Below are 20862 nucleotides of genomic sequence, written 5' to 3'. Positions count from 1 at the left end.
TTCGTGACCCCATGGACCATAGCACGCCAGGCACTCCTGTCTTGCACTGCCTCCCGCAGTTTGGTCAAACTCATGTTCGTAGCTTCGAGAACACTGTCCAACCATCTCGTCCTCTGTCGTCCCCTTCTCCTAGTGCCCTCCATCTTTCCCAACATCAGGGTCTTTTCCAAGGATTCTTCTCTTCTCATGAGGTGGCCAAAGTATTGGAGCCTCAGCTTCACGATCTGTCCTTCCAGGGAGCACTCAGGGCTGATTTCCTTAAGAATGGATAGGTTTGATCTTCTAGCAGTCCATGGGACTCTCAAGAGTCTCCTCCAGCACCATAATTCAAAAGCATCAATTCTTCGACGATCAGCCTTCTTTATGGTCCAGCTCTCACTTCCATACATCACTACTGGGAAAACCATAGCTTTAACTATACGGACCTTTGTCGGCAAAGTGATGTCTCTGCTTTTTAAGATGCTGTCTAGGTTTGTCATTGCTTTTCTCCCAAGAAGCAGGCGTCTTTTAATTTCGTGACTGCTGTCACCATCTGCAGTGATCAAGGAGCCCAAGAAAGTAAAATCTCTCACTGCCTCCATTTCTTCCCCTTCTATTTGCCAGGAGGTGATGGGACCAGTGGCCATGATCTTGGTTTTTTTGATGTTGAGCTTCAGACCATATTTTGCGCTCTCCTCTTTCACCCTCATTAAAAGGTTCTTTAATTCCTCCTCGCTTTCTGCCATCAAGGTTGTGTCATCTGCATATCTGAGGTTGTTGATATTTCTTCCGGCAATCTTAATTCCGGCTTGGGATTCATCTAGTCCAGCCTTTCGCATGATGAATTCTGCATATAAGTTAAATAAGCAGGGAGACAATATACAACCTTGTCGTACTCCTTTCCCAATTTTGAACCAATCAGTTGTTCCATATCCAGTTCTAACTGTAGCTTCTTGTCCCACATAGAGATTTCTCAGGAGACAGATGAGGTGATCAGGCACTCCCATTTCTTTAAGAACTTGCCATAGTTTGCTGTGGTCGACACAGTCGAAGGCTTTTGCATAGTCAATGAAGCAGAAGTAGACGTTTTTCTGGAACTCTCTAGCTTTCTCCATAATCCAGCGCATGTTTGCTATTTGGTCTCTGGTTCCTCTGCCCTTTCGAAATCCAGCTTGCACTTCTGGGAGTTCTCGGTCCACATACTGCCTAAGCCTGCCTTGTAGAATTTTAAGCATAACCTTGCTAGCGTGTGAAATGAGCGCAATTGTGCGGTAGTTGGAGCATTCTTTGGCACTGCCCTTCTTTGGAATTGGGATGTAGACTGATCTTCTCCAATCCTCTGGCCATTGCTGAGTTTTCCAAACTTGCTGGCATATTGGGTGTAGCACCTTAACAGCATCATCTTTTAAAATTTTAAATAGTTCAGCTGGAATATCATCACTTCCACTGGCCTTGTTATTAGCAGTGCTTTCTAAGGCCCATTTGACTTCACTCTCCAAGATGTCTGGCTCAAGGTCAGCAACCAATTCCTGCGCTTAGGGAAGAGCAAGCAACTTTAGCTCTGACCTGCACCCTGAGGCAGTGAGAGGTAAAGATGTTTCCTCTACAGCCAGTCCCATAAAACATTTGTTAATTGGACATGGCACTCACAGAGTGCAAATCCAATAATGGTGGGGGTTTTTTTTAAAAAAAATATATACTCAATTTCTTCTCTATTTCTTCAACCACAAAATATTAAACGAGCAGATTTGAACCCAATTTAGAATATATTTTCACATTTCTACATTTCTCAAGGCCGTTAACAGGGCTTGACTTCTGTTTTAATTTTGCAGAAGTCTTGGTTCTTTTTACTATATAATGCTGGACTGCAGTGTTAAAGGCTGGTACTGCTTAATTTTGCATTTTCTTACAATAGCAGAACAATCGTTCCAGGCTGTGGGATGTTTGGATTCAGCAGAGGCATCCTATTACTCAGCTCTCTGTACTAGTGAGCAGTGGCGGAGCTTCATGTTCCAGCACTGGGGGGCGAAGAGCAGGCGGGGGCGTGGCTGGAGTACATCCTGGGGGCATGGCATGCCGCCTGTGGGGACGTGGCGCTCAGTGCAAGTGGGGGGCAGCCACAATGGCACCCCACGGGGATCACGCTTCCGGGGGCGGTGCACTCCCCCCGCACTCCTCTTCCTCTGCCAGTGCTGGTGAGGAGGCCTCTTGCCAAGCACTGAGGTGGGTGGCACACTGATGTGGCATTAATGTATAGATTATTTCTAATATTGGGCTATTTTATATTTCAGTTTCTATGTTTTATTGAGAAAGTACACATTTATAATAAAAAAATTGGATTCAAGGAATCTTCCTTACTAATTCTTGCTGCTACATAACAAGAATTGATCACACCATAATTTTACAAGTAATCTCTGTTGCAAAATTTTCTGTTGTTGACAACGAGAAATAAAAATATGCATAGGATTACAGCCTTAATCAAATGTTCATTGCACTTTAAAACAGAGTGCAATGTAACCATCTGCAATAATTTAATTTTGTATTGGTGAAATCAAAACAAAATTGCATTGTTTCCTAAATAAAACAGTAGTAAACAACCTCTCATGTGATTTTTGTTTCATTATATCTACCTATCTATCTACCTATCTACCTATCTAATCTACGGTATATCTACCATATTTTTCCAACTATAAGATGCCCCCTTGTATAAGGAGACCTGCAGCAGGCCGCCGGGGCAGAGCGCGTGACCACTCTAGCCAGTGGTTATCTCCAAAGCACTGTTAATAGGCATATGGATACAAATTTTATACATGTGATTCAATCCTTGCATTTTTTAAAAAACTTGCTAAACAGCAGAACACTGAAAAATACAGATCAACCTTGACAGTTCTTGTGCCTACAGATCCATCCACTTGTTTGTTTTCCCCATTAACACCTAATTAGGAAACTGAGCAGATGTTTTCTTGATGAATAGTATAAAATTTGTGAAATTAATTAGTGAAACAACATATAATTTTTTTTTCAAACTTACAACAGTCTATGTGTAACTGGGCTAATTGAGAGAATAGAGTTGAGCATGGGTGCTTTTAGTATGTCCAGCGTGCAGTAATGGCTGAAGTGAAATTACTTACATTACATTACCGTATTCCCACCAGTTCTCTTTTTAACCTGTTTGTGTGAAGGTACAAACACACACAAAATCTCGTATAACCCAGCTCACTGAGTTCTGGATTTTTATGAGTTGCAGCCTTCAATCCAAAACTAAATCCTGTCCACCTTCAGTCCTTGCTCCATATTTCTTTTGTCATGTTAATGGCCCTGGCCTGGAAAGGAAGCTTAGCCTGCATTTTCCCACTGGCCTGGCATCTTCCCTTCAATACTCCCCAAATCAGCTAAATTAATTTCTAACATTCACTGACTCTACACTTGCACCCCGAAACTCTGTTGCCCCTGCACTTATGAAGGTGCCAGGTGAAAACCAGGGCTTTATAACCAGGGCTATGACCGATTAAACAATCTACAACCTTTTAAATGTGTTTAAAGGGGGTTCCTTTTGTTTGATTTTTGGTAATTTATTTTGTGTTCTTATTTTGTAATTTTATGTTCTGAACTGCCCTGTGATCTTTGAATGCAGGGCAATACATAGCTGAACCCTTGATTTGTCTTTCCTTATGTGATTTTTCTTCTGCAACATTGCTTTTTTTAAATGAAGCTATTGTTCCCTGCCCTGAGCTCTTTAGATTAAATCTGAGCTATAAATATTTAAATTAATTAATTAAACAAATCATTTTGGTTAGAAAAGGTGTCAGCATTGGAATTAATCAAGTGTGTGTGTGTTTCTCCATTTTATCATCACAGAAATCTTAGGGAGTGAGGCTAGCCTGAGAAAATACCCCTGAACTTCCACAGGTACGTAATGATATTTGCCTTTCCACATTTAAATGTGACAAAATAAAAAAAAAATCATTCTAGTAGCACCTTAGAGACCAACTAAGTTTGTTGTTGGTATGAGCTTTTGTGTGAATGCACACTTCTTCTGATATATTTAAATGTAGTTTATGACAGATGTTGCATAAGTTGGACTCAGAATTAACCATATGCAATGTTGTTTTCTTTGCCGTTGCCTTATTTGTCAAAAATGCATTCAACCTTCAAATGCAAATGCATATGAAATGGTTTAGAAATGTGGACAATTCATTTTTTAGATATATGTTAAACTCTACCAGACATTAACAGTGAGCCTGGAAGCAAAATTCCATTTCCCCTCTGAAATGCTTACAATACCATTTTGATTTGAAACAGATGCAAATCATTAATCTTTTTGGCATAAAAGGTTAATTATTCAGCAGATAAAATCCGAAAAGGTGACTTTCCAGCTTGATGTGGGGATGAAAATGCATGTCACCTCTTCAGAAAACCAGAACAAGGAAAGTTATGAGAGCAATTACCTACATAATGTGTAGTAAAATGTGGAAAATTTAACTCCAAGAGGGCTGGCAAATTCTCTGCTGAAGCAAAGAGTGATCTTCCTAATGTTTTGTTTCCACCTACAGTCAAATGGCCAACATTATTCAAATCGAAAACTGGATATAGAAATGAGACACAACACACTCATTCGTGCTATATCTTCGTGCTATATGGCTCCACCCATATAGCTGCTACTTGATTTTCGCAAATCTGTTAAGTACAGAAGTGGGGAAACTCAGGCCTGGAAGGCAAATACACCCCTCCGGGCTTCTATAACTGGCCTTCAGCATTCTCCATGGGCCACATACCCCTCTCCAACCAGCCCTCCTTGAGTGTTTTTACCTGGGTAGAATATGTTCTTGAACGCTGAAAATGCCTCCCCTTGTTTGCCTGGATGGAGAATAGAGGGAAGGTAGAGTTTGTGCAGAAAGTAGCCTATTGTGCAAAGATAAAATAAAACAGGCATTGATTGTTCCATCCACTTTTCTGTCTGGCTCTGCCCACCACTGCTATGTGGCCCTGGAAAGTTGCCCAGGGGAGAATGTGGCCCTTGCACTGGAAAAGGTTATTCACTCCTGGTGTAGCAGCTCAGGTTTTTTTTTTTTTTTGGTAGGGTAAAAACTTAAGCAAGGCAATATGACTGGAACAGAGATGAAAGTCATGTTTGCTTCAGGAGAAGTTAAAATAGCAAACAGAGAATAGTACGGCAAATCACTGTTACTTGTGGAGCAGAAGCACCAACTGCATCTATCGTTTCTTTGTGGACTGCACTATTCACAGTAATTCTCTTAAGGTGCAATCCTATACACAAGAAGTTGGTATAAAGCAAGCCAGTGTAAGTTAAGCCCCAAACCCCATTCAGCAGAAGGGATGCTGCTGTTCTGACTACGCTCAGTAGAGGGAAACCAAGCCTTTAAAATACCGTAGTGTCCTAAGTGGGGTTAACAGGCCATGTGAAAAAGCTAAATGGGCTTAGGATGCAACCCAAGTCTGGTCCTGCCCCCAGAACACCCTCTTTTGGGGCTTATACTGGCTTCCATTCAGACAAATTAAACCCAGCCAAGAAGAGCAAATTATGCCAGCTCCTCTGTGGCTTATGTGCAGCTGAGCTGGATTTAACATTGGCTGCACTGGAGATCCACTGCATCCTAAACTGCTCATCCCTCCTGATCTTGTCATTAATTTGCCCCTCAAGATGCCTTCTAGAGTAAGGTAAAGGTAAAGGGACCCCTGACCATTAGGTCCAGTCGTGACCGACTCTGGGGTTGTGGCGCTCGTCTCGCTCTAAAGGCTGAGGGAGCTGGCATTTGTCCGCAGACAGCTTCTGGGTCATGTGGCCAGCATGACTAAGCTGCTTCTGGCAAACCAGAGCAGCGCACGGAAACGCCATTTACCTTCCCGCCAGAGTGTACCTACTTGCACTTTGATGTGCTTTCAAACTGCTAGGTTGGCAGGAGCAGGGACCGAGCAACGGAAGCTCACCCCGTCGTGGGGATTCAAACCGCCAACCTTCTGATCGGCAAGCCCTAGACTCTGTGGTTTAACCCACAGCGCCACCAGTGTCTCCTCCTTCTAGAGTAGCCCTGCTCAAAACAGGAATTGTAACTATCTCAGTGTAGTGCATCGGCCATCCTGGCTTGCCATACCAGGAATTGCTATGTCAGCTCTCAGGCAGTGTGCACTTTTTAGTCCTGCATTACAAGCGGCAACCTGATGCAAGGTTTACTCCCTCCACAAACTGTTTCATATTAAGGGAGTCACTTGTCTACATCTGCTGTGTAGAGTCCCCTTCATGAAACTTTTTTTCTGGTGGCAAGATTGGGGTACTTTTCAGGTACACACAGTGTGTTTTCTTGGACTAAAGACTGGATGAGGCAAACACCTTGGGATTTGTGGAAGTCACTCCAGTTCAGTCTGTATATTGGGTGGAATATGGCTACCCGAAAGCTGACTGCAGGCTTTAACCCTGCAGCGTTAGAAACTCAGTTATATAAGCTAGGTGCCAAATGGCTCCATGAACCAAGGTTGTAGTCGCCAAAACGGAATGTCTAGCTGCCATTTTAGGGCCAGCCGGCTTGCAAGTCCTATTTTTCAATAGGTCTTTTTGGTTCCTGAAATTTGCTCTGATTGTGCAGATAAAATATTCACAGATAAAATTCTAAAGGATGTGTTGGTGTGTGAAAACAGGCAAGATCCAAAGATTCTCAGGCATGAGCCTCCAGATTGTGGAGACGTCAAGTGCCATCCTGGCGCCCGGGCATCTTCACTTGGTCACAAGTTGTCAATAACCAGGCACAAAATGTGCCTGGCAAACTTTGAACGCTGCCCTGTGTATCCTTGGAAATGTTAAGGTCATGGCATTGTCTTTGATTCTCTCTCCCCATTCCCCAGAGTTACTTTTCTCTTTCATTTCTCAGGCAAAGTAGCATTCATTTGGGTAAACAACAGAAATCACAAGTCAACTGAGGGTAAAGATTACAGGCATCATATCAGAAGGAACAGTGGAAGAATTCTGCACTTGTGCAACATTTGTCAAAAACTGGAAAACAGCCAGCACCTGCTTTTTTTAAAAAAAAAACACTATTCAGACACATGAGATTTGATGGTTAGTGAGCCATTTGTTTCAAATTAAACTTTGGTAACATCATTTTCTGTTTTAACAGCACTGCTGAGGGAAAAGGAAAAAAAGTAAATCTCCAAGGAGAGATGCGACTTCTGCCGTTTTAATAAAAAAAAAAGTGCTCCTTGACTTACAAGTTAAATGTTGCCTATTGCTGTGAGTGAAGCCGGGATTCTAAATGGAATAGTCCAGCAAAACTACTTTTACACATTTGGGCTGAACTAACGAACAAAATGTCCATTTAGTTTCCCCTGTAGCTGTGTGGATATGACAGATTAATTCCTTTTTATCTTATTCCTGAGCTAATTGTTTCAGACTAACAATGTCGTTCAAAGTGCTATGACTCTGATCATTTTTTATCTTATTCTGAATGTATAAAGTGAAAAAATGCTTTGGGAAGCAATTTTAAAAATACATTTCCATTAACCATATCCCATTTCAAGTGACAAATGGATCTTTTAATCAATTCCCAAGAACTTTGCAGTCAATTGCTTTGAACATTTTTTAACAACACTGTTGTGTCTTTAATAGTTGAAGATTGTATAAATTGCCTCCTGTCTATAATGGTTTTTTTAATTATTAAAAGACAAAAGTTATTATTATTATTTCTTAGGTAAAAGAGACAACTTATGAACATAAAACTATGTAAGCATTATAAAACATACCTAAGGGTAAATGTTCTAAAATAGTATTTAACAGAATTTAAAATAGTATTTAAAATAGTATTTAACAGAATTTACCATTCTTTTCTTAAAACTAATTTCTCTTATGTGGGCTGCAGTGTTAATGTTGTGAAAGGCCCCGTTAAAATGCAGCAAATATTATCTACTCTGAATTTTAATTTAGAGTTTTATGTTCAGAGCCCAAATAGTGATGCCATGTTATATACAACAGGCACAATCCTCTAGACAGTATATATACTCTGAACTTTATTGTAGGCCTTTGATTCAAGACAGCCCATTTAATTTTTAGAGCAGGAGCAAACTACTTCTGTAAAGTGGTTTATGAGGATGGAACCATTCATTCATTCACATATTCAACCTATTTCGTGCCTGTCGCCATTTAGATAAATTCAGTACAGGTTAAAAACAGAGATAAATCAAGTAAAATTACACTAAATCCAATACAAATATACTGGGGCTGGTTACAATCCATAGAAATAGAACGGGGGGGGGGGGTTAAACTATTTTCTCACAGTCCTGTCTCTGAATCGAGAAAGTTGGAAAAGTTTAATGAGTTTGAGCTTGCATTAACCCCTTGTTACAGTTTATGATATCCTAACTTTACATACAAATCCTGTGGAAAGATTTGAAAGAAAATAAAAGAATATGGCATTATGAGGGATGGAGATACTGCAGAGTCAAATCTTCCCCCTCTACTTTTCATGCCTTCCATAATTCCTGTCGATATGGTCAACACCCCCTAGATGTCCAGCACCACAACCACTGGCATGGCAATTCCAATGGTTATGGCTTATATGAGGTAGATTCACAAGGAGGTAACGTAATTATAATTGGAGATTTGGGGCATCTAATGCCTGAATTAGTGGCAGGTGGTTCTTTACTTTTTCAGAATAACGTGAAGTCAGCTAAGACTTTTCCCTCTCCAAACATATCTTCTCCACATTCCACCACCTTTCGTTGAATTACAAAACTGATGGGAACAGAAATTGTCAGATTCTTTTCGGAGTTATTGCTCACAATACTACACAGGATGCAAAGGGGTTTCCTCTTTCAACAAAAACCGCACTGTATGCCAAACAAACTCTTCACATTGTAGTGGAAATGATTTACTCAGCAAGTTTCTTCCAGGATGTATGATACAAAGGCTGTAAGAAGTGATACACGGGGCGCCTTGTGAAGTAACACTGCTCTGCTGTAAAACAGTGAAAACTGACAGGGAGGTTTGTAACAGCGAGCATAACCTCACAGCCTCCTTCTTAAAATGCACAGGGGATTTGCAAGTTCCCACAAGTATATCTACAGCAATTCCTTAACTGTCTATTTCAGGACAGAACTGCCAGTTTTACATAGTGTCCCAAAGGAAAACCAAAGTTCAGTCAATGAACTCAGGCCTCTGAGGAATACAATAACTTGTTGCTACATATACAAAATATTATAGCAAATGTGAGGTCAGAATCTTTAGAAGGAGACCAAAAACTGTGTTGTTTCCCCCGAACTCTGAAGGCAGTTTTCAAAAAGGTATCACTCCTTACAGTGTGTACACTCATCCACTGTTTACCTCTCATACATAGGTTTTACACATCCAAAACCTGCAGAGTCTGTTTAACCAGAGGTAACAGTGAACAAAAGATATGAACATATACACCAATGAAAATTATTAGCTTCTTTCACAACACTTTCAACTCTGTGTCGAGATATGAAAAACCTATATAAAAAATCAATTGTTGTGACACTGATGAAACTCGATTACCTAGTACAACTTACTTACTTTGTAAAGCCAGTTTAAATAGAATATTATTTCTTTCAAAGTTCTTCCACAGCTTGGAATGTAAAACAAAGGTCTGCACACACAGAGGTAATTATTTTAACATGTATTGCAACTGGAGGCTCAGATGTCCTTGATGGCTAGGAGTGTCTATTTCCAGCTCCAGCTGGATAACCAGTGATGGTCCCTTTTGGACAGATATGACTTGGCCATTGTACTCAATTACTCTGGTAAATTTCTGATTGTGTTATTGCCTCTATATTAGGCTATCCCTGAAGACCACTCTGAAGCTTCAGGTGGACCAAAATGCAGTGACCAGGGTTCCATTTTGAACTTCTTTTAACCCACGTATTACAAGAGTTGCATTGGTTGCCAATTTGTCTCTGGGCCCAATTCAAGGTGTTCAAAGCCTTAAATGACAGAGGCCCCAAATATCTGAAGCACCATTTCCTTCCCTGCAGACCCTCTTTGGTGTTATGATTGACAGAGGAGGGCTTTAAGATAGTTTCAACACCCAAAGAACTACAGGGAGTGGCGGTCCCTTGAGAGCACCTAAATTGGCAGCAGCTAAATTGTGGAATTTCCTCCTCACAGAGGTGTGTCTGGCCATCTTCACTGTAATGCTTTGGTCAGGTACTAAAGATGAACCTCTTTACCCTCAGCTTTTGACAGCTGAGATGTGTTTTAATGTCTACCTCTATTCTTGGATTTAAACTGCATTGGTTCTTATTTAAATTGCATTGCTTTTTTATTTAAATACTTTAATCTGATTTTAAATTATACAACTATGTTATTGTAACTAGCCCTTCATTTTACACTGAAGGGCAGATAATAAATCATAAACTAAAATAATAAAAATCAATAATAACATAGTTAAAGTTGTATACATGACTTACTGCTCAAGCGGTGCTAAGTAAACAGCTTCAGCGGGAAACTTTAAATTGATGGGCAGGCCCAGGGAAGCTACCAAGAGGTTAAAAGGCTTTGTAGTCCATGAGCTTATCAGATGAAGCTCTTCCCTGTGTAAGGGCCAATATCACGTGAAAAAACTTTTATTACAGGTTCTGCATTATTTCCCCATAGTTATGGCTTATTTGTCACTTGGCTAATCAAAAACAGACAAAAACATATCAGTTTAATAAAGTGAAACCAACATTACAAGTCAGTTTAGTATTCTTGGAGAAAAGACAACCCTAAGAGTTCTTTAAAACACACATACTTGAGATTTCAAAATCAACGGAATTCACCCATCATTAGATACTGGTTGCCTTCTTTTCTTCGACAGATATCCTGACCAATACCTGTCCAAATGGTTATTGGAGATTTCGTTTTCAAAAAGGAGGGGGAAACTATCTTCAAATTGCCTCTTCCTGCACAAGCATTTCACTGAACAAACAGCTTTCTAGTGTGGGTGTTAGTAAGATCCCATCTGTGGATTACGAAATAATTCTCACCTTTCACCATGTGTGGTTTTTTTTTTTTATTGCAATGCTTAGTAATATCATCCTGCTTTTTTGTATCAGCTTCTGTTTGGCACCTCACACAAGAGTTTTCTGAAGAAGTCCAGTGCTTAAAAGTCAGTGCACATATTCACACATGATGTTATTAGGTAGATGATTGACAGCCATCTATCTATAGGAACACATGGCAAAAAGATATGCCACTGTCTGTCGCTTATATATAACTCCCCAAAACATTTTAAAAGGCAAGTGGAATTTGTATGAGGGATTCTTATGCTCTAAATGTGTTAATAGAAACCTAGGGCACAAAGCACCAACTATTAAAATGAATTCACTTAAACTAACTCAGGCCCACTGACTTAAGTGTCAAAAGCAAGTCCACTTGATATAGAATGATTGGTACTTAACATAGGAGGACTGCCAATTACAGCTCTAGTGGCCTGCATGTTTCAAAGCATTCATGCAATTAAACTCTATCTTATTTAATTTCAAAGGGGAAAAACCTGTCAAAAATGAAAGGATCAAATGAAAGGGAAGAGACAAAGAAGGCACAAGATGGAGAAATCAGAATGCTGGAAGACCATTTTAAACCAAGCCAATATAAGCACAGCTAGAATGTATACAGGAAGTTAGGAAAGTACAAGCCAGCTGAAGAGTACACCGATCTCCACCTGCTGATTTTTGCTGCTGGAGGGGTTGAGATGAGATGAGCAATGGGGAAAAAACTGCAGGTTGAATACTAACACCAGTGGTGTTTCCACATGCAGTATCCAGCGTCAGGATGCCATGGGGGTGGGGGTGGGGGTGGCAGATAACAGTCTCCCATGCATCTGTTGAGGTTCCTTTAATTGCTGTTATGGAAAATCTGGTGCATGTGCTTCCCTTATCTTGCAGGTCTTGTGATTTAGTGTTTGAAGGTCACTGTGACCTGGCAACTGGCCAAGGGTGTGGTCATTCTTGGGTATATTAAGAGGGAGCTGTACATTGCCTCTTTGCTTTGCTGCAAGGAAGCTCTGCCAGATGGATACTGGATTCTGTGCTGTAGGTATGCTGTGAGTAGGGCTGCCAGACTCAATAGAGGACAGGACTTCTGTGCCTTTAATTGCCCTGCTCTCTTTTGAGCCTGGGAACCTTAAAGAGAAACCAGCAGACCCTTTGCTTGGAAATTAAACAAAGGGCCTGCTGGTTTCTCTTTAAGGTTTCCAGAGTCAAAAGAGAGCAGGGCAATTAAAGGCACAGAAGTCCTGTCCTCTATTGAGTCTGGCAACCCTAGCTGTGAGGTGCACTTGCTTTGCATTTGAAGCCTGCACCTTCTACTAGGGATCTAGTGGAAGCCTGTATCTAGTGAAACTGCCTTAAGGCTTTGGACCTGTCAGTAAAGGACTGAAATGACTGAAGAGTTGGAGTCGGTCTCAATTTCTTCCAGCACAAAACTGCACTGCCACAAACCTACATGCTTGGGGAGCTGCACTCGTTTGGCAAATGCCATAAGCCAACACCTACATGGGCCCGTTCCTCCTGGCGGGGCCCAGTGCAACCCTGGAGCTGGAAAGCTAACAAGCAGCCGCATTTGATGGCCAGAGATAGCCAGCAGCGCTTCAGATAAGGCTTTTGAAACAGAACTTTGTCCTGCTGTTTCTGCCAAGGGTTTGGTACTGCTCTCTTCCTATAAACCAGCAAGGGGCCAAATACCCCTTATTCAGGAGATGAGACAGGGCTGGGCGTGAGACAATGAGAAACACTGTTGTTTCCACTTCCTACTTACAGGCTTCCACCTCCTGCTGGAAAGAGGATGCTGGCCTAGAGGAACTTGGTATGTTTCTTTTTGCAGCTTTTGGCTGTTTTAAATTATCTTATTGATCTTAATTATTCTTGTAATCTGCTGTAGGGGAAGAGCTGTAGCTTAGCAGTAGAACATCTGCTTTCAACCTCAGCATCTCCAGGTATAGCTGGGAGAGAGCCCTGTCTTAAAACCCCACAGAACTCTTGTCCATCAGTGCAGATAATTCTGAATTAGATGGATCTATAGCTTGACTTGGTACAAGGCAGCTTCCTATATTCCTGTCTTGGAAGTTGTGAAATGGAAGGTGGCTATAAAAGTTTAAAATGAACAAACCAATAAAGGCTGTACTTGGTGCCTGAACTGACAAAAAGAATGTCAGCTTTGAAACAAAGTCTACTTCATTATCTATAGGTTTTCTCCAAATTTCCCATTAAGTTGTCATCAAGGTTTTTCACTTGCAGCGCTTTATAGCTCTCTCTCTCCCCCCCCCCCCATATTCAAATCACTTTACAACTTGCAGGAGACTGTAGCTCATTACAGAAGTTGTCAATAAAACAACCTGTGACAATTTAAACTATACCGAATGAAAATAGCTCATGTCACTTTAATTATTCTTTATCAGCATTGGCCTTACACTCCTGAAAGATAAAATTTGTTTGGCACTCCTGAAAGATAAAACACAGACCAGGTTCCATAGAAATCAATATATTGGTGCCTAATATAGTGGGAGAAAGATTTAGTAGGGGGAAATATTATCTTAAACTATCACACTAAGAAAATCAGCTATATCTACAAGTGATTGCTGTCTATGTTATGACTGGGGAACATGACAATGCTGCTGGACTGCAATTCCTATCACCCTTGATCACCCATCATACTGGTTGGGGGTGATGGATGTTGGCCCATCAACATCTGAAGGGTCACAGGTTCCCCACCCCTGGCCTATATTATGTTTCAGCAATATCAAAAGCAACATGATGGCCAGATACAATTACAATGTGAAAAACTTTATGGAATGATTGAAAACATCAAAACTAACAAACTGAAGTCTCTGGAAGTCCTTAAATGAATCACGGTGCCAGACTTTACCCGGCGGAGAACAAGATGTGAAGCTTTGTATAATCAAAAAATGTCCAATTCTGATGTCCAACTCTGAACTCTGCTTAAGAGTGTTTCCAGATAACAACTACTGTTTCGTTGAATTCTTCATCAGCCAATTAGTTCAACACTCGTAAGTAGAAAGATATGTAATTTCTTCATTAACCAATCTTTTTCCCGAATAGATATAATATACATGTGAATGAAAAATACTCTGGAACAGTGCTCATGCGATTATGTAGCCACTGTACAGGTGCCATCCAATTGCCCTAGGGACTTTACTCTGGATTTGTGAAGGGTTTGCTCCTTAGGCTTTTCTTCTCCTGAAGATTTGTTATTATATCTTTTTATTTATTATATGTATTGTATCTTATAAGCTTACAATGACTGAGGAAACTTGCAGATACTGGGGTGGAAATTGTATCACAGAATACCCCACAAAGCCTTGTGTCTGTTGTATTGCACGAATGGACTTCTGTTTGTGGAGCTAATAACAGCTTATTTCTGAACTTTACTCATGCAAGCGATGTTCCCAAATGAGCAGTATGACACGTGATGAGCAAGCATTCCTTTAACAACACTGCAGCAGCTGCCATGAACAAAGAAGTATATTTTGTTCACAGAGGTGCATCAGCACAGTTGTATGAGCTTCTGCCTCACACGTTATTCCAAATCATAAACCAATTTACAATTTGTTAAATGTAAATAAAGTGGCTTTGAATATAAACTGACCAGGATATTGCCAACTATATATTTATCAGGATACGTTTTCACACTTTGTGATAAAAAATAAAGTAAAAAATAAAATAAAATGCTTCACTAGCAGACCTATTTTGATCTCGATCTGGTGTTCAATAATTTGCTATGTTTGGTTTGAATTCTGTTACTTAGTGGCAGGGAATAATCTTATGGTCCCCATTGCGAATGTAATTTAAATAGTGCAAGAAAAATGGATTATGCTTAAAAAGAAAACGTTTGATGTCCATATGTTTGGAAATCTCACCTAAGCTATTTTTAGATATGCGGTTCTGACTAATGTGCTAAAAAAACAACAACAGGAAACCAGTGAGCACTTTTTAAGACTCTAAGCTTCTGTAGGCCTTAAAATCCATCGTGACTTTGAGTGTAATCCAAACTCCCTTCCCCCATCAACTGGTGGGCTTTTGCAGGATATTTGGGCTACCCTACTATCTGTAGCCCTACCACTCAGGGGAGCCATGGCGGAAGATGGGAGGGGAAAGACAAGCAGATCAACCCAGGCCTGATTGCTTTGCAAGCTACAGGCTGGTGCAGCAATCAACCCCACTGCCAACACATGACCAGCTCCGGATCAAGTGGATCCAAGGCTGGTTCAGCCCACCCCACTCCTAGAATGCCCAGTTTCAGGGCTTTTTGCTGGGTTCTGTCTGTCATAGCTGCCAAGTTATCCCTTTTTTAAAGGGATTTTCCCTTATGCTGAATAGGCTTCCTCGCGAGAAAAGGGAAAACTTGGCAGCTATGCTGTCTGTGGATAGCCCACTGACAGCACTCTCGCCTGCCCATTCAGCAGGCGGAAGGTGGGAGAACAAAAAGGACAAAAAAGTCCCATCCTTTTTGCTAGACTTGCCACTACATGTTTTGAAGTGGTGGCAAGCATTTTAGATTCAAGTAACCTGAAGGGGGAAACAGAGTTTGCATTTCTGAAACCAGTAACAATAAACTTATTTAGATGAAAGCCCGTTCCCCCACACGAAAAAGGGATAACTAGCACAGGGCCTCCCAAGCCAGTTTTGCACCACAGCATTGAGGAGGGGGCTTAAAGCCCCCCCCCCAGTAATCCCAGTACAAAATGTCCCATTCCACCTATTTACAATGGGAGGAAATTTCCCACACACACCCTCCAATTCCAGCTATTTATCTATTTAATAAAAATCAACACACAAGGACGAAAGACATAAATGATGCCAAATTATGTCATGCCTAATTTGATTCTGAAATGCTTGCTTTCAGAGCAGCATAGGCCAAGGCAAACACCGATAGTCTGATCTCACTGCATGAATACTATTTCCTCCTGAATATACTGCAACCATTCAGTATTTGTCTTTTTTTTTTACTGCCACAGAGAAGAGTACTAATATTTCCAAATATTTCTTACCTCCAGAATGAGTTGGTGGCCCACACAGCAGAACAACCCCTTGTCCTTCTCGTACAGACACTGTGCTTCTTATTTTTGTCTTTAGGTTTTCAAGATCTGTTTATTTTATTTTTTCCAAAAGAAGGGAAATAAATGTGTTAGCAAACAGATACCAACAAAAAGAGCAAGGTTTTTGTTTCAATACCCTTTGTCCTAAAAATAGTAGTTCCCCCATTAATTTCAATGAGATAATTGGTCATGGGGGGCCAATTCCGTATGAAATGCTTCTACAGAACGTCCATTATTGCTAGGGGTGTTTCCAAGGTTCATCAGTCGTTGGTTCGGCATAAGAGCAAACCTCAGCAAGTTACAACGCTTGCCTCTCCTCCTTCCCACTTCCACACATTCACTTATTTAGCTAGGAGCGGCAGGATGTGGTGATGGTAGTGGAAAAGCGGTGAGGGAGTCTCTCCTTCCTCCCCTTGTTCCTTCTCCCTACCACCTAGAACACTGCTATGACATCATTCTGGGCACCTGGAGCTTCCCCAGGGCACTTAATAACCACGTTAACATCAGGAACCGAGGAAAATTACCATACTTTCCCGTGTATAAGACAAGCTTTATTTACTCTAAAATAATGTTCAAAATCGGGGCTTCTCTTATACTTCGATAGTGCAGAGGGGAGACGGGCGATTGGTTGCAGCCGCGAGCAGGAGTTTGTCAGCGGCGATTAGGTGGCTGATTGGTGGCTGCAACAAGATCTCCCTTGGATTGGCTGTTGTTATGGTGATTGGGTGGGTGATTTTTGTATGCGGCAAGGGCTGGTGCTGCGTCAATTGGGCGTACGCTTGCTGGCGGCGAGCGGACAGGTGCTTCTTAGCTTCTGTGACAAGTGCGATTGGCAGCATTTGTCAGTCTGGTGAGTGACATTTTTGACATTCCTCCCCCCCAAAAGCTCAACAACTCTGGGCAACCCTTCCCCCAAAAGCTCAACAACTTTGGGCCATCTTTCCCCATTTTCTTAAATTGGAGTCCCCCCAAATATGGGGCATCTTATACACGGAAAAATACAGTATATTTTCCAGGGTCTAGACAAAAGAGTAGGAAAATGGAGAGATAGATTACATCTCTCTCAACACTGGAACACCAGCTGCTGCTAAAGCAGTAATAATTGCAAGCTAAAGTTTTGGGAGGTTTGGTAACTCACAGAAGAAAAACTATTTGAAAGTGTTTTCCAGTCTCACTTATAATTGTTGGCCATAACCAGAATAAAGTCTGGTAGAGTTTTCTGAACACCGTTTCTTAAAGCCTAGATTTATACTGTCCTGAAGCAAATATTAAAAATCAGGCAGTAAAAAGAATGAAAGAAAAAGAAATTAATTATCAGATTTAAACATAAGCAATATTGCTTAGGAAGAGATAAAAACATTTTCTTGTAAAGAGCAAGGCACAGTGTTTTGTAACTTGCACATTCCAGTTTTATGCTAACTATACTGTGTGGATTGTTTTATTTCATCTGTCTTATATTCAACCCTTCCTCCCATGGGGAACATACATCAACTAACAATAAAAACTATCTAATATTAATTTAAAACAGTAGTAAAATCAGCCCTAACACAACAATTGGTCAACATTTAAAAATAACAGTAGGGTCTATAGAATAATTCATATAAATTTGTTTCAAAGTTGACTTTACCAGATAGCATACAAAGAAGCTGCAGAAGATAGCTGTTTTCTCTTTTTGTCCTTCTGGGGCAATACACAAAATGCAGAGGGTATGGGCAAGCTCTGTCTTTGCATGATCTGCTGCAAACAGATGATGCCTTCCCTTTAATACTGACACTATGCCAGGGCCTTCTCAGTAGAGGCCACTCCCTTATCAAACTATTCCATAGAGGATGGATTGTTGGATTCTTCATCTGCAGTATTCAAAATTACGTTAAAACATGCCCACTTAAAATAGCTTCTCAGTTAATGTATTTCCTGGCCATTCTGCAGCTTAGTTGCTTTAATGCTATGGTTGGAAATGGTTTTATGTCTGCTTATATTTTAATATTGTATCCAACAAGTACTACTTGGGAGTAGACCCACTGAAATTAACCTAGGCCAGCCAGGTCTATTAACTTCAGTGGGTCTACTGTGAGTAGGAGTGGCACCGCTTACAACAATGTGTCATTTTAGTGTGTGTGTGTGTGTGTGTGTGTGTGCATATGCATTTTATTAGTATAGGATACAAGCGGGGGGGCGGCGGCAGTAGGATAGGGCAGGTGTAAATTGATAGGGGAGAAATAAGCTATTTCAAAATCTGGACTATGGTGCTCATCTAAACAGCCTGGGCACTCATAAGGATTAAAGGACCAAGTTAGCTATTTTCCTAAAATACCTCTAATGCATTTCTCATCTAGATGTCTCCATATATACTGCACATTCCCCCATGTTTATTGGGGCATGTCACCCCTCCATAGACACACTCTGTTTTCTCCAAATTAATTATAAACTAGAGTAGAGGGAGGTACATTCAATTCACTCAGGTTAGAGAACTGCCAGGCAGCAATAGTTTCAACAGCCTGTATTTTTGTTTACAGCTATATAAAGCATAGCTACTCAGGTACAGATGTTCAATGATGCACCCAAAGGACACTTCAAAGTAAACTATCTTTCCAACAACACATAATGAAAATGGTGGAGTGACCAAAAATAGTTATTCCGTGCAATGTAAAGTCTTTCCCAACATTTTTAAAAAAGCAACAGCAGATGTTCACCAAAGCCACTTAAACAACAGTACAGTAATTTGGCATTTCAATGCCTCATTATTCTAAAGAACAAACTGTTGAATGCAATCACACCACTGTGAGTGTACTGCAGCCTCATCCAGGTTATTTTTAAGGCTTTTAGAATAGCTAACTAAATAACACATAAATAACACACTTGTGAATTCTTGATAATAGATTAGCAAAATGCAAAGCATTACTAGTGTAATATATCATTTTAGCAAGCACTTTTAATTCCTTCACAGTTGCAGGTTTCATCTGGAATGCACAAAGCAAGGATAGAAACATATTTGATTATTTTTTTATTCTTTAATTCCTATTTTTCTATTAAAAATATCTCTAAGCGGTGTACAGAAAACTTAAGCAACAACAGACAACTTATTTTATTTTATTTGTATGCCACCCTATACCCGGAGGTTTCAGGGCGGTTCACAGAACAAAATAAAAATATAAAACCACAAAATACACTATCAAACTAAAAACAACCTAATAACCCCCTAACCCCCCCCCCCATTTTAAAAGGGCATAGGATGTCAATCAACTCAACCAAAGGCCTGGTTGAAAAGGAATGTTTTTGCCTTGTGCCTAAAGGTATATAATGAAAATATTACAAATATACAGTTACATATAAAGTTACGTTAATACAAAGTTACTAATACATAAAAATCGGTATCAATTCATTTTTTCTTCTAACACTCTCCCTTTCAGCCTTTGGGTTCTTACTCAGGTTCCAACAAACTCTCAGCTCGCCCACAAAAGTCTGACAATGAGAACAGGTAGGTAGCCGTGTTGGTCTGGATCGAAGTAAAATAAAAAAATTCCTTCAGTAGCACCTTAAAGACCAACTAAGTTTTTATTTTGGTATGAGCTTTCGTGTGCATGCACACTTCTTCAGATACTGGTATCTGAAGAAGTGTGCATGCACACGAAAGCTCATACCAAAATAAAAACTTAGTTGGTCTTTAAGGTGACAATGAGAAGAGTACCTGGAAACAGTGGACATCACCCTAGTCTCTCACTCTAGACTTGCTTTTTATGGGCAGGTGGATGGGACTTCCTCAGGCTGCCCACAGCTGTGACCAATTCAGCTGCACTACACCCAGTTCCAGGTATAGCAGGTTTGTTGAGTTTCCCAGGAGGTCCAAAGGATGGGAAGAGGACCTCATTCCACTCACAGCTCTTTCTTCACCCTCTGTCCTCTCCACCTCCTCCAGCTGCCTGTGATTCCCTGATCATACTTTTGTAGCTATGTGCAACTGTCCTAGTTTTCCCCTTCTGTGCAGGGCAGTGTTTCTTTGCTAATACATATTTTCCTGCAAAATAAAAAAAATTCCTTCAGTAGCACCTTAAAGACCAACTAAGTTTATATTTTGGTATGAGCTTTCGTGTGCATGCACACTTCTTCAGATACACTAGAAACAGAAGTGTCAGACCCTATATATATACAGAGGGTGGTGGGGGTGGGTGGGAATGGGAGATGGGCTGATGGGAGTGGTAAACCTGTAGATGGGTGTTAATGGCTGCTGATGGCTGCAATTAGTCCTGGGCTGAGGTGCTAAAGAAAGCTTGATCATGCATAATGAGATAAGAATCCGATATCTCTATTCATCCCAGGTGCTTCCATGGTTTTAAGCTTGGTAATGATTTCCAATTCAGCAACTTCCCTTTCCAGTCTGTTCCTGAAATTTCTCTGTAATAAAACAGCTGCTTTGAGATCTTGTATAGAATGTCCTGGGAGATTGAAGTGTTCTCCTACTGGTTTTTCAGTCTTATGGTTCCTGATGTCAGATTTATGTCCATTTATCCTTTGGCGTAGGGTTTGGCCTGTTTGTCCAATATAGAGAGCTGAAGGGCACCGTTGGCATTTGATGGCATACACAATGTTAGAAGATGAGCAATTAAATAGTCCTGAGATGGTATGTTGGATGTTGTTGGGGCCAGTAATGATGTTGTCCGGGTGTATGTGGCAGCAAAGTTGGCATCTGGGTTTATTGCAGGCTCTGGTACCAGTGTCCATGTTAAGTCTGGTGGTTGTATTATTGTGGGTGAGGAGTTGTTTAAGATTGGGTGGCTGTCTGTAGGCAATGAAAGGTCTTCCTCCCAGAGCTTGAGAAAGGGAGCTG

The 20862-nt window shown here is 40.7% G+C and overlaps 1 protein-coding gene across 1 annotated transcript in view; it reads right to left on the bottom strand.

Annotated features, from left to right (window-relative positions):
- The window catches only part of CNTN3 (contactin 3), a 181673-nt gene that overhangs the window by 66982 nt on the left and 93829 nt on the right, over positions 1 to 20862 (bottom strand). Inside the window, exon 3 of the mRNA XM_035106611.3 lies at positions 15990 to 16085. Within this exon, the coding sequence (XP_034962502.2) occupies positions 15990 to 16085 (96 nt within the window). The remainder of the gene's footprint in view (positions 1 to 15989; positions 16086 to 20862) is intronic.

The sequence above is a fragment of the Zootoca vivipara genome, chromosome 2 (assembly GCF_965207765.1).
Source record: "Zootoca vivipara chromosome 2, rZooViv2.hap1.1, whole genome shotgun sequence".
Taxonomy (NCBI): Eukaryota; Metazoa; Chordata; class Lepidosauria; order Squamata; family Lacertidae; genus Zootoca; species Zootoca vivipara.
The sequence above is the reverse complement of the archived record's forward strand: the minus strand, read 5'-3'. Positions and strand labels throughout refer to the sequence as shown.